Source organism: Trichosurus vulpecula, chromosome 5 (genome assembly GCF_011100635.1).
Source record: "Trichosurus vulpecula isolate mTriVul1 chromosome 5, mTriVul1.pri, whole genome shotgun sequence".
In the NCBI taxonomy this organism is placed as follows: Eukaryota; Metazoa; Chordata; class Mammalia; order Diprotodontia; family Phalangeridae; genus Trichosurus; species Trichosurus vulpecula.
The window spans coordinates 168,795,087-168,808,078 of NC_050577.1; the positions used below are offsets into that span (position 1 = coordinate 168,795,087).

Genomic DNA, 12,992 nt, shown 5'->3' on the forward strand with positions numbered 1-12,992 from the left:
CCTTCACATCCCACAGAACAGACCTTCTATTTAATAATTGTCAGCTTTTCTCCTGTGCTCAGATTACCTTCTTTTGCCACTTCATCCCTTTGCTAGATGTTTCCCTTTTGCCTACGTGAAGTACAGACTGGTGGAATTAGCCACAACTTTGCATTTCCTAAGATTTAATGACAGAGATCATATCTGAATTTTATAATTCCTTTAGTCCCTAACCTAGTGCCCTGTACCCAGTAGATGCTTAATAATTGTTTATAGTATGTGCCAAATTAAGGAGCTGTTATTTCATTCAGCTAAATGATGTAGCAAATAGATTGAGAGACCTAGAATCAGGAATATCTAAATTTAAATCATGCCTAAAACACATGCTAGCTGTGTGACCCTGGGTAAATCATTTAACCACCCTCAGCTTCAGTGTCCTTACCTGTAAAACGGGGATATAGCACCCACCTCACAAGGTTGTTGGGAAGATCAAGAGATAATGTATATAAAGCACTTTTTAAGTGATAGCATTTATTATCAGGGAACCCTACCCAAGTAAATGGCCAACTTTGATTTACTATTGCCTTATTTGAAGTTTACAAAATATATATTTTTTCACAACAGCTTCTTCTTTTTGTTGTTGTCATTCAGTTGTGTTCAACTCTTTGTAACCCCATGGACCACCATTATCCTCCATTATCTCTCAAAGACTGTCCAAGATCACATCCTTTGTTTCCATGACACTATCTATCCATCTCATTCTCTGCCATTCTCTTTTACTTTTGCCTTCAATCTTTCTCAACATTAAGTCTTTCCCAATGAGTCCTGAGTCCTACTTCTCATTATGTGGCCCAAGTATTTAAGCTTCAGGTTCAGTATTTGACCTTCCGGTGAATAGTCTGAATTAATTTCTTTAAGTATTGACTGATTTGACCTCCTTGCTGTCCAAGGGACTCTCAAAAGTCTTCTCCAGCACCATAATTTGAAAGCGTAGATTCTGCCTTAGAGTCCACCTCTCACAGTCATACATTGCTGCTGGAAAAACCATCGCTTTGACTATATGGACCTTTGTTGGAAAGGCGATGTCTCTGCTTTTTAGTATGCTGTCCAGATTTGCCATAGCTTTCCTTCCAAGGAGCAAGCGTCTTTTTTATTTTATGGCTGGCAGTCACTGTCTGAAATGATCTTTGAGCCCAAGAATATTAAATCTGACACTGCTTCCATTTCTTCTCCCTCTATTTGTCAGGAAGTGATGGGACCAGTTGCCAAGATTTTAAGGTTTTTTTTTATTTTAAGTTAAGCTTACCTCAAGCCAACTTTCAGACTCTCCTCTTTCACTCCCATCAAGAAGCTTCTTAATTCCTCTTCACTTAATCACAATAGCACTACGAAGTAAATAATTAATACCAAATTATTCTCCTGTTGACAAAACAGACTTTGAACGGCTGACATGCCATGTTGCTAGAGTCCAATTCTTAACCTAAATCTTTCATCTCCAACTCCACCATTTTTTTCACTACATCAGAGTGCTTCTCATTTGGTAAAAGCAAACATCTTGTAATTTCACTGCTTCAGCTACGGTGAAAAGGGCACTGACTCTGGCATTAGAAGAGCTGAGTTCAAATATTGCCTGTGACACCTATGTGATCTTGAATAAGTCACAATATTTCTGAGCCTCAGTTCCCTCATCTGTAAAAAAGGGGAGGGCCTCTGAAGTCCCTTCCAGCTCTATTTCCATAATCCTTTGTCCTCCCTCCCCTCATCAAACACACATAAGTATTAAAGTGATGATATACAATAGAAAAAGCCCAACACAAATGTTTTCCCTGTCCCTTTAAGTATTTCAACATCAGCCATAACAGGACCTCCTATAATGCATTGCAAATTCTTGGCAAAAGCAAGAGATGGGAGATCACACTGATATGCTGCCTCCCATTTTACAAAGTGTTGTGCTCACAACAAATCTGTCACACAGACAAAACAAATATTCCTATTTCCATGTTATAGATGTATCCTAAGTTGCTTTTGAATCAAACCCCAGATTTCACTCTAGGAGAGGGACTAAACTTGTGGTTTCATTGGTATTGGGAACTCCTAGCTGTGGGAACTACCTCTACCAATGGACACATTCTCTTCAACTTGTAGCCTTAGAGGGTTGTCTAGACCGCTGAGGGGAGAAACAACTTTTCCAGACAGTATATGACAGAGGGAGGGTTTTAACCTAGGCCTTCCTGATTTCTGGGACAGCTCTTTAACCACTCTGGGGCAGCTAGGTGGTGAAGTGGATACAGCCCAGGCCTGAAGTTAGGAAGACCCATCTTCCTGGGTTCAAATCTGACCTCAAACACTAACTAGCTGTGTGACCCTGGGTAAGTCATTTTACTCTGTTTGCTTCAGTTTCCTCATCTGTCAAATGTGCTAGAGAAGGAAAGGACAAAGCACTCTAGTATCTTTGCCAAGAAAACCTGAAATAGACACAACACAATAAAATACGGAGCTGTGAAAGGTTTTTGAGCAAGAGGGTGACATGAGCAAGGTGACATAGTTATGCTAGGGAGGATTGATCTGGCAGAAGTTTGTAAGGTAGTTAGGAAGTGCAGGAGACCACTGTGGGAGTTTTTATGAGAAATAATGAGGTTGTAGACTGGCATGATTGAAATCAAAATGATAGTAGTTCATATTTACATAATTATTAGTACTTTAGGATTTGCGAAGCATTTTAAAGATATTTTCCTCATTTGATTCTCGTAACAACCATGGGATGTAGGTGTTATTATTTTCCCTATTTTGCAGACAGAAACTAAGGATGAGAGAGGTTAAGTGACTTGTCCATGGAGATATAACTTGTAAGTATCTGAAGGGGAATTTGAACTCAAGTCTTCCTGACTCCAGGTCTAGCACTTTATCAGTTGTACCCATGGTTCCTTCTAGCAAGGAGGAAAGAGAAAGAAGTACAAATGGTAAGACATAGCAACTGATTAGATCAGGTGGACTGAGAGGAAGGAGACCAAAATAGGCCAAGGCTGAATGACTAGGAGAATAATTGGTACCCCAATAGACATGGGGAGGTGCTAACCCTCCATGTCTAGGATTCTTAACTTTTTTGTGTGTCAAAGACCCTGTCATGGTGCTTTATGGTGAAGTCTATGAAGCCCGTATCAGAAATGTTTTTAAATGCATAAAATAAAATATATAGGATTATAGTAGAAATCAATTATATTGAAATAAAGATTATTATTTTTTCATTCAAGTTCATGGACCTCCTGAAATTCATCTACAGAACCCTTGGGAATTCATGGACCCATCCCCCCAGAATGCTTGTGAGTCTAAGGATACCTCCTCCAACAGATCCCCCTCCCCTGAGGATTTTGGGAGTTCATGGACCTCTCCCCACAAGAGCCCCTGTATTAGAACTTTGTCATTTCACGTTACGTGTCTTGGATTTATATTTTCCTTTGTTTATTTTGCAAGGCTCATGTACCCTGGGGCTGACAGAGCCCTGACTTTAATACCCATGTCCAAGAATTGTTTAGATTGGATAGCTGTGAGTCTTTCCTTCTATTAAGAAATTTGTCTTTGATTTTCCAATTCTTCCCGGCTCAGGAAAAAGAGAGCTTGAAATTCTTGAGGGGAATGAAATAGGATCTTCCTCTTTGAGGGCTACATACCATACTGGTATTCAGTAAGTGATACCAGAGAGTCAGGCTTGGTATGAAAACCTGGACCAGCTCACCTTACCCCACCTTTCCTTCCTCTTCCTGACTCTGCACAGACTGTCTATTCTATCTACCAAATTAACTGATCAGAGGATGATGCTACTCAGCCCCTCACTCTTTTGGCTTTAGGAATCTCCTACTGCCTCATTCATAGCCTTTCTAAAACATCTATCATCCTCCTCATGAATGCCCCAGAGACTAGTGGCAGAAGAAAGTTTAGAATCCAGATCATTTGCTTCATTCCTGCAATGCTGCTCTCAATTATGAACTCTGCTGGAAGAGCATGAGCTCAGAATGATAGCTGACAGGAGTGACTTTGTGAAATATGGGGCCACTGACCATCAGATTCATACGGTTCCATAAGAATGGGGGGTCTGTGAATATGTAGGCTAGAGAGAATTCTAGAATTAGCAGGGACCTTACAAGGTCGCTATTCTAACACCTATCTCAAGCATACTTAATGGGGGTCTGGTGCATGCCCAGGGTGCCTCACATGATGTCTCCATGTGGATCAAGATAGAGAAGAAGATGGCTTATCTCAACATGGAGGATGCTAAAGAGCTACTTCTGGGAGAATGATGATGACACATGTAAGGGAAATGCCTTGGAGAGATAGACTGTGGTACATATGTAGACATTCCATAACTAGTTCTGAGTGGCCAGTGTTTAAGGGAGGCTCTTTAACTACATTCAGAGCCATTTTAAAATCCTGTTAACTTCAGCTACGGTCTCATTGACTGAGTGCTCTTAGAAAAGCTGTGAAGTGAAGTAGAGCCTGTGAACTTGTACATTCAAAAGGTTCAGAGGATTCTAGGGTATCCCATTGTTCCAGTGTCCAGTTCTGAAGCCAGTCTAACATGGATTCTCTGAGGAGCAAGGAGTGATCTTTGGGAGGGACCTTTGGAAAGACTTTCCATTGAAAAGACTTACCTATCATCGATGCTACCTCTCTACATGAGCCTGGTATATTGATGCTCTATAGAAACTGAGCTAAGTTTCAAGTCAACTACCCCAGAGACCAAGGTGGTATAGGGGAGAATATGCCCCCAAGGAGTTGGTGGTGGTAGGGAAGTATTTGTATGTCTGTTTTTGTTATACAAATGAAGTGAATATCCCCTTTTAAAAAGTCAATGTTGTGGTTAAATTGAACTGGGGTGCTATTCACTGGTCTCCTAACAATGAGGGTAAAATAGCTTGTGGGGGTTCAAGCCAATGGGAGTACAGAAAAGGGATGCCCCAGTCCCCTTAGGGTACCCTAAAACCCTGAGTAGGTGATGTGGTAGCCTAGCCATGAGAGAGTGGAGACAGAGAATGCTACACTACACTCCAATCCATCTTATAACATCTTCAATAGATGTTTGATGATCCAATCTTTGACTCAGCACCCTGAGTCCCCTGGATTTCCTCTTAAACCTGGCAGCAACAATTGTAATTAAGAAGGTGATGCTGTGATAGTTCTAATAAATGATAATGAGGCTGCCTTATCCCAAATCATTATATGTATAGGCCATCTAATGTGTGCCATTAGATGTATGCCATCTAATCGAAGAAGAAGTTTTTGAATGTAATTGAGTTGCACATATGCTGTTGTTTTAGGCTAATGTTATAGTAGAAAACACACTGGACTTGGAATAAAAAATTCCTGCTCTGCTGCTTTTGACTTTTGTAGCCTTGGCAATATAATGGGAGAATGCACAAAGCTACTTGCCTGCTTCCAGCTGGTCACATGTGGTGGCTCAGCACTAAAAGGACTTGGTGTTTTGGTATGATGCGTCAAACCTATATGGTTTCTTATTTCTCTCTGTCCATAATATCGGCAGGAGCATGGAATGCCATGCCAATTAAAAGGAGAGTCAGATTCTCTCTTTCTTTCTTCCTTTGATTCACTAGGATATGTAGCAAGTGATTTTCCAGTAGGTGAGAGGGGGAGGAGTTGTCTTTTCCCCACCCCAGCAACATGTTGACTGCTCATACGTGACAGTTAGAGCAGGTGGGTTCAACTAGGTGAGTTTAAGCCTGGGCTTCTGGCTTCTTTTTCTGCTTTGTGTTCCTTCCCTGATCATAGGTGGCTTGAACATTGATCTCAAGAGGGATGTGCCCAGACTTGGAGGCAACCCTGTTAGCTCAAGAAGATAGACGGTCTCAGGTCCACTTGTCAGAGTTGATTGACAGCTGGGAGATTTTCTGCATAAGAGAAGCTATCACCTATAGGGGAAGAGCCCAACCCCTGACCTGGCTTATCAGAAGACATGACCTTGAGGGAACTGCTTAGACAATGCGGTGAAATATGAAGTGTTGATTTAGTAGTGCTGCAAAATATTTTACATCTTAATTGTTTAAAGTTTTCAGCCTCCAGAGAGAATGTAATAGTAGTTATAAGTTGCTATATCCTGTTGTAAGTGTTTTTTTTTTTTTGCCAATGTATGCTTATGGCTGTTGTCTATTTTAAGTATTTTTGTGCAGAGGAAATAAATAGCTGTCCCCTCCCTGATTCACATTGTACATTGAAGACCTTTCTATTAGAGAAGATCCTAGTCATGAGCCCAAATGTAAACTTTAAGTAATTATTTCATAATGTGCTGCGTTAGACAAATAAAGAACCAAAGAGTGTAATAAAAGGCATCTAACCACTGTCATAGGTTAGGCTTCCTCGAGAAAGAATCTAGGAATCAGAACTGAGGTGGCCTCTTTAGCGGAAAAGGCATAACACGCAAGTCTTTTGTTCCTGGAAGCAAATATAATTGTTAAGCTTACATTATGCTATCTACCTCACAGGGCTCCTACGAAGGCTATATGAGATAATGTTTATGAAAATGATTTGTAAACTGTCAAGTGCTATGTAAATGCAAGTTGTTATTGTTATTATGAAGAAATAATGATCTAGAGAAGAGTTTTCTCTAGTTCTAGCAGAAGGGTAGTCCTTCAAGTGCTGCTCGTGGTGAAGACATGCTGAGAACTTCTTAGCTTTCTAGATTGTAGTCCAGAAGAGATGAGATCAAAAGAGAATAGACTCCCCACCCCCCAAGAGAACCTTGGATTTGCTGCTTGAGGTTGGAAGGCTAGTTCAGGAGAGTTGGGTAGGGTCCTATGTGCTCAGAACAATTTTCATGAGCTGAGTTCAAGAGACAATGGCCAAGTTGGGGATTTAGATGGCTGCAAGAAGAGCAGATTTGACCTGAAGTCAAGAGAGTACCCCTGGAGCCCAGATATAAAAAAGGCCTTGCTTCTCAATGAATCACATAAAGGAATTAATTTCTTGTTGAACTAGGGAGTGAAAATATTAAGAAAGGGTGGTGACTTTGAGTTTAAGGCTAGAGGAAGAACTAGCAAATGAAAAGGAAGTGAAAAGAAATAAAGCCAGGAAGAACCTATTTCATGCTTTAAACTTGTGCTAAACTAACTAAGCAATGTGGATTTGCTCAGTGGTTACTTTCTAATAGCCTGTACCTCACCTGAAGTGTATATAGATCTGTTCCAAAATTTCTTGGCATTGCAGCAAAATAATGTTCCTCCTTCAAATTTACTGACTGTATATGTTGAAGTAAAAGAGGCTAAACTATGCACAGGGAGCATGGTCTTTGTGGGGGACATCACTTCTTTTTTCAGTCCTTTAAGATGGTGGTAGCAGAAAGTTACTTGTAAGATGGTAGAAAACAGAAAGGTGAGTAGTAATTAGGAAACAGCTGGACACACTGTGTCACATGATTGTAATGGAATATTGTTGCATTGTAACAAAGAACAAATATGAAGAATGCCAAGAAACTTGAGAAGAACTGTACATGCTGGTACAATGTGAAATAAGCAGACCCACAAGAACACTAGCATTGACTGTTACTAATACTTAATGGAATAACATTAAGGAAATAACATTAACATGAAGGAAAATGACAATGAAAGACTTCAGATTTTTATGAATAGAATGTCTTGAGAAGACTCATGGTGAAATGTGCTTCCCTTACCTCTTGACCATGAGGTAATGGACTACAGGTGTAGAATCAAAGCATACATTGTCAGACATGGCTAATATGTTAGTTTATTTGACTTAATGGTACTTCTTTTTGGAAGGAAGGGTTCGTTTTAGGGGAGGAGGGATTATAACAGTGTTGTAAAAAAAGAGCATCAATAAAACATCATAAATAGATAAAGTAGAAGCAATCCCAGAGTCCTTGACTAACTTGTTAAATTTCATAACCAACTTGATGAAATTGTAGATGGTGAGCTTTCTTTAGAGGTACCTAAGAAGCATCTTTCCCAAAGAGAGTATGGGCACGCCTTGTTGATAGGGCTCAGAAATTCAGTCTGGTTCCCAGTGATTGGAAGTACTCCTCAGATAGGCTGGCTAGTCCTCACACAGAATTCCTGATGGATTTTCAGAAACTAGTGCTCCCTCCAAGATAATTGGCTGTCTAGGATTCAGGAAGACTCTTGTCAGCTGGGCTGCCCCTCTCTATGGCCTACAAAAAGGTGCTGAAACATCAGCTGGGACCTTCTTAGATTTCCTTTTTGCTTTCTCCTGTTCAGAGCACAGACCGGAATGCTACAGAATATCCTTGAGGGAAGAAAATTTGTGTTCTTGCAGCTTCCTCCCCGCAAGAAGTGAAAATATCTGTCACTGGAGCAGAAGCACAGGAGTTGTATTTGGTTTCAGGTTGCACAAAAGAAATGCTCCTAAGGTGGACTTTCCCAGCTTCTTGTGAATCATAACTAGCCAATCATCTTGGTGGTAACCCTAGTCACTGGGAGCCAATCAGCCATTTGTGTCTTCTCAGTAAGGGGCCAGTGGGTATGACTACACTGTCCATGGGAAGGTGGCCCTCAGATGTTTATCAACAGTCTCACTGTGAAATCTTATTTTTTTTTTTTACTGAGGAATTCATCAGATTTGTCAGGGACTCTCCTGATCTAGCCTACTTTACATGAATGAATGAATGAATGATAAAGTTATCCAGGAAAACCAGTGGTGAGAACCTCATTCTGTATATGTTTAGGTCCCACTGGTTTTGTCCCAGAGTAGCATACTGTCCAAATTAGACTCCGAACAACCTCAGAATCCCCTTGTGATCCACTGTCTGGGTATTTATTTCTCCCGTGAGTATCCTAACAAAGCATGCATTTTTGGCCCCAAAGTAAAACAGGCGTTTACAAGAGATAGGATTGTACTCTCCCTCCCCCACAGCCCAGTTACAGTCTGTTGCTTACACCTGAAACAGATCTTCCCACTGTGTTAGGAAGTGTACAGCTCAATGCCTGTCTTCAGATCCAGATGGTTCCCTTCTACTGTGAGGTTCAGGAGTTGTTTTCTGATCACAAGAAGCATCTGTGATTATGAATGAGGACAGAAATTCTTATTCTCTTTGACAGAAAGTTGCGTGCGTTTGCCAAATAATGACCCTCCTCCATGCCATACTCACCCTTCTGAGGAAACAACAACCCTTGGCACTTGACTCTAGTTGCTTTTTACCATGCTCAGATATACCACTGCCCTTTTCCCATTCCTCCCCAGCCCTGCTCCCAGTCCATCTGTGGTACTAGAAATTATGGACCTGTTTGTAGACTGTTTCCATTTTAAAAGAGAATGGAAACTGATGCTCATTTACAGCGACTTGGGATGACCTAAGACAATACTTATGGGCAGCTGGGTGGCATGGTGGGTAGAGCACTGGGTTTAGAACCAGAACGACTCATCTTCAGGGCTTCAAATCAGCCTCAGACTGTGTGACTAGCTATGTGACCCTGAGCAAGTCAGCTGCAGAAGGAAATAGCAAACAGCTCCTGTATCTTTGCCAAGAAAACCCTAAATGGGGTCACAGAGAGTCGGACACAACTGAAACGACTGAATAACAGCAACAAGACCATATTTATTGCAGTTTGGAGACAAAAAAACAGGAAGTCTCTTCTATTAGTGTAGAAAACAATACTGTAGTAGTCTCAAGACAACTTTTGCAGCATCTGCCATAAAATGTATAGATCAAGAGGGGCAGGAAAAGTGAACACCTACACAGATAATACTGTATTGAGGGCATAGCCAGTGTGCCCATCAATCAGTCAAAGAGTATTTGTTAAAGTCCTAATATGTGCTAGACCCTGATACAACAGCAGCAAATGAAATAAACGTTACTTGCACAGATCTTACATTCTAACACAGGTTGATTTTGTGAATAGGGAGGGAGGAGACATTCTAGAAGTAGGGGCTTTACAAAAAATTTACGAGTGAAACTTTTGCTTGAGGGATACCCATGGCAAAGAGAACCCTGGTTAGTTTTGGGAGGTGTCACATTTCTCTTGGCTCAATCCCCCACCTAGTAACTTGGGGAAACACCATGGAATTCAATATTAATAGCTGCAAGGTTGAATTAGTGGTCATCTAGTCCAGCCTCTTCATTTTACAGTTGAGGTAACTGAGTTCCGAAAAGGTTAAGTAACTTGACTAAGGTCACACACATAGAAGGTCTTACAATAATAATAGCGTCAAAGGGTCCCCAAAGTCACAATGAATTGAGTATGGTGACTGTGGCCTAGAGGGGATTGGACAATAATACACTATGACCATAAATTTACATCTTTTTTTTCCTTTATGGAGAATGACCTTCAGAATAAGAAAGCCAAAACAAAAATGGTTTGCAGGAAATAGAAACACAAGACAAGTGGGGATATTAAGAGAAGAAAGAACTGGCTACCCTCAGTGAATTCAAATCCACCAGACCTAGACCCTGCCCTTAAGGAGTTTCCGGTCTTTCTGGTGATATGATACACAGGAATGTTAAAAAGTGAACTGCAGATTCAATAATTTAAAAAATATTTGTTAGACAGCTAATGTACACAGAGAACACTAGGTTAGACACTGGTAGAAATGCAAAGTTTATTTGACATGATTCCCGTGCTCTTGGCATTTATGATGCAGTAGGAGGCTCAGACGATGCTCACATGATTGTTTAATATATATAGGATATATATTATATGTTATAATAGATAATATAATATATAAATATAATATAATATATAATAAAAGATATTTTATATATAAAATATATTCTATATATGGGATATATATGTAATATATATATTTAATATAGATAGGATTTCTGATTTCCTTAGTGTAAGTCAGTTAGATGGCTCAGTGGATAGTCAGGAAGATCTGAGTTCAAATCAGACACTTACTAGTTGTGTGACACTTGGCATGTCACTTAAAGTTTGCCTTAATCCACTGGAGAAGGAAATGGCAAACCACTTGAGTATCTTTGCCAAGAAAACCCCATGGACAGTACTGGCATGCTGTGGTCCATGGGGTCATGGAGAGTCATATATGACTGAACAACAAACCCCCTCTATGCCTTATCAGTCAAGCAGCTAGGTGGTGTAGTGGATAGAGGGCCCAGCCTAGAGTCAGGAAGACTCAGCTTCCTGAGTTCAAATTTGGCTTCAGACACTTACCAGCTATGTGACCCTGGTAAAGTAATTTAACCCTGTTTGCCTCAGTTTCCTCGTCTGTAAAATGAGCAGGAGAAGTAAATGGCAAACCACTTCAGTATCTTTGCCAAGAAAACCCTAAATGGGGTCTCAAAGAGTTGGACATGACTGAAAAATTGCTGAACAACAAATAGCTTAGTAGACTTCATAAGTGATCATGATGTCCTGTGAGTGAACCCTCTGGGCTCACTTCTTTTACCCCTACTCATACCTCCCCAGAGGAGGTTTCTAGGGGTGACTCTGGGGGTCTCTAAACTCCTAACATGGTAACCCATGGGTCCCTACCAGTTTGCTTCCCATTAACAACTTGCCAGTAGACTCAATTGACTCTTAGAAAAGACATTTTTGCTTTTTTTCTTGCTTCCTTGCCATCTTGGTGGCAGGTCTCTGGATGAGGGTCCTCCCACACCTCGGGCAGAAAGATGGTGGCCGCAAAGAAGATGAAAAAGTCACTGGAGTCCATCAACTTGAGGCTCCAGCTGGTCATGAAAAGGGGCAAATACGTGCTGGGCTACAAACAGACCCTGAAAATGATCCGACAAGGCAAAGCCACATTGGTCATCTTAGCCAACAACTGCCCAGCCTTGAGGAAATCAGAGATTGAATATTATGCTATGCTGGCCAAAACTGGCGTACATCACTACAGTGGCAATAACATTGAATGGGGCATAGCATGTGGGAAGTACTACAGAGTATGTACACTCGCTGTCATTGATCCAGGGGATTCTGATATCATTAGAAGCATGCCAGAACAGACCAATGAGAAGTAAACCGCACAAAAGTATACTTTAGCAAACGGGCCAAAACTTGTTTTAAAAAAAAAGAAAAAAAGAAAAGGCATTTTCTTAAATGGCATAGCAAGAACCAGAGTAACAAGGCATCTTAAACCAAAACTTGGGTCATACTCTTCCACAAAATCACATAGAATATGTGGGGGAGTGGTAATACACATTTGAAGTATAAATATTAGTGAGACAGATCAATAGAGGACAACTCTGGAATACTTGGGTCTCAATGGCCTTTTCCTCTCTGGAGGCTGCATAAGGTTCACCTCGTGGCATCAGTAATGAATACATTGCTCTGTTTCCCATCTGGATTGGCTTCTTACTGGGCTTAGTTGCTCCTGGGCTGGAATGGGTTAGATTGGCAGATTGCTCAGCCCCAGGGCTGGGTAGATTTCTTGGTCTTTTGGCTCTCCGTTGGGCATGTTGTTTCTGCTAGCTAGGTCTATTTGCTGGACTCTCTGGACTCGCTTTTCAATGGGGCAGCTTTATTCTCCATTAAGTTCTAGCCTCTGGCTTGGTTGGGTGTTATCGGACTCTTTTCAGCTGGAATATTTTTTCAATAAGGGCAGCAGTCCTCAGCCAAGGATTGGCAGAACTCTTTCCTTCTTCACTCCCTCACTCAACAGAGTGTTGGGCCTGGAGTCAAGAAGACTCCTTTTCTTGGATTCAAATCAGGCCTCAGACACTTACTACCTGTGTGACACCGGGCAAATAACTTAACCCTGTTTGCCTCAGTTTCCTCATCTTAAAATGAGCTGGAGAAGGAAATGGCAAACCACTCCAGTATCATTGCCAAGAAAACCCCAAATGGAGTCATGAAGAGCCACAGAGGCCTGAAAAAAGTCGACAAGAAGAGGGTTTCCTTCTAGAAGTTTGTTCCCTCTAAGCAAGAGTAAGGAGAAGTCTTGCCTTTCTCGGTTAACAATTCCTCCAGATTTGGAGCCCAGCTCCTTGGTGGTAGAGAACCTGCTCTTATTTCTGGTGGCTAGCCACTTTCATTTCCCAGACTGGGGCCTAATACATGGCTGAGGACAAGGATGTAGAG

At 41.1% G+C, this 12,992-nt stretch overlaps 1 protein-coding gene across 1 annotated transcript; it reads left to right on the forward strand.

Annotated features, from left to right (window-relative positions):
* Positions 1-11,584: 11,584 nt before the first annotated feature.
* LOC118852127 (60S ribosomal protein L30-like) lies at positions 11,585-11,932 on the forward strand. The gene has a single exon (XM_036761784.1). It carries the CDS (start codon positions 11,585-11,587, stop codon positions 11,930-11,932), a length of 348 nt encoding a protein of 115 aa, XP_036617679.1.
* Positions 11,933-12,992: the final 1,060 nt, after the last annotated feature.

Bases quoted from the DNA above. Each gene is read 5' to 3' on its own strand.
- LOC118852127 (XM_036761784.1), top strand. From the start codon at position 11,585: ATGGTGGCCGCAAAGAAGATGAAAAAGTCACTGGAGTCCATCAACTTG.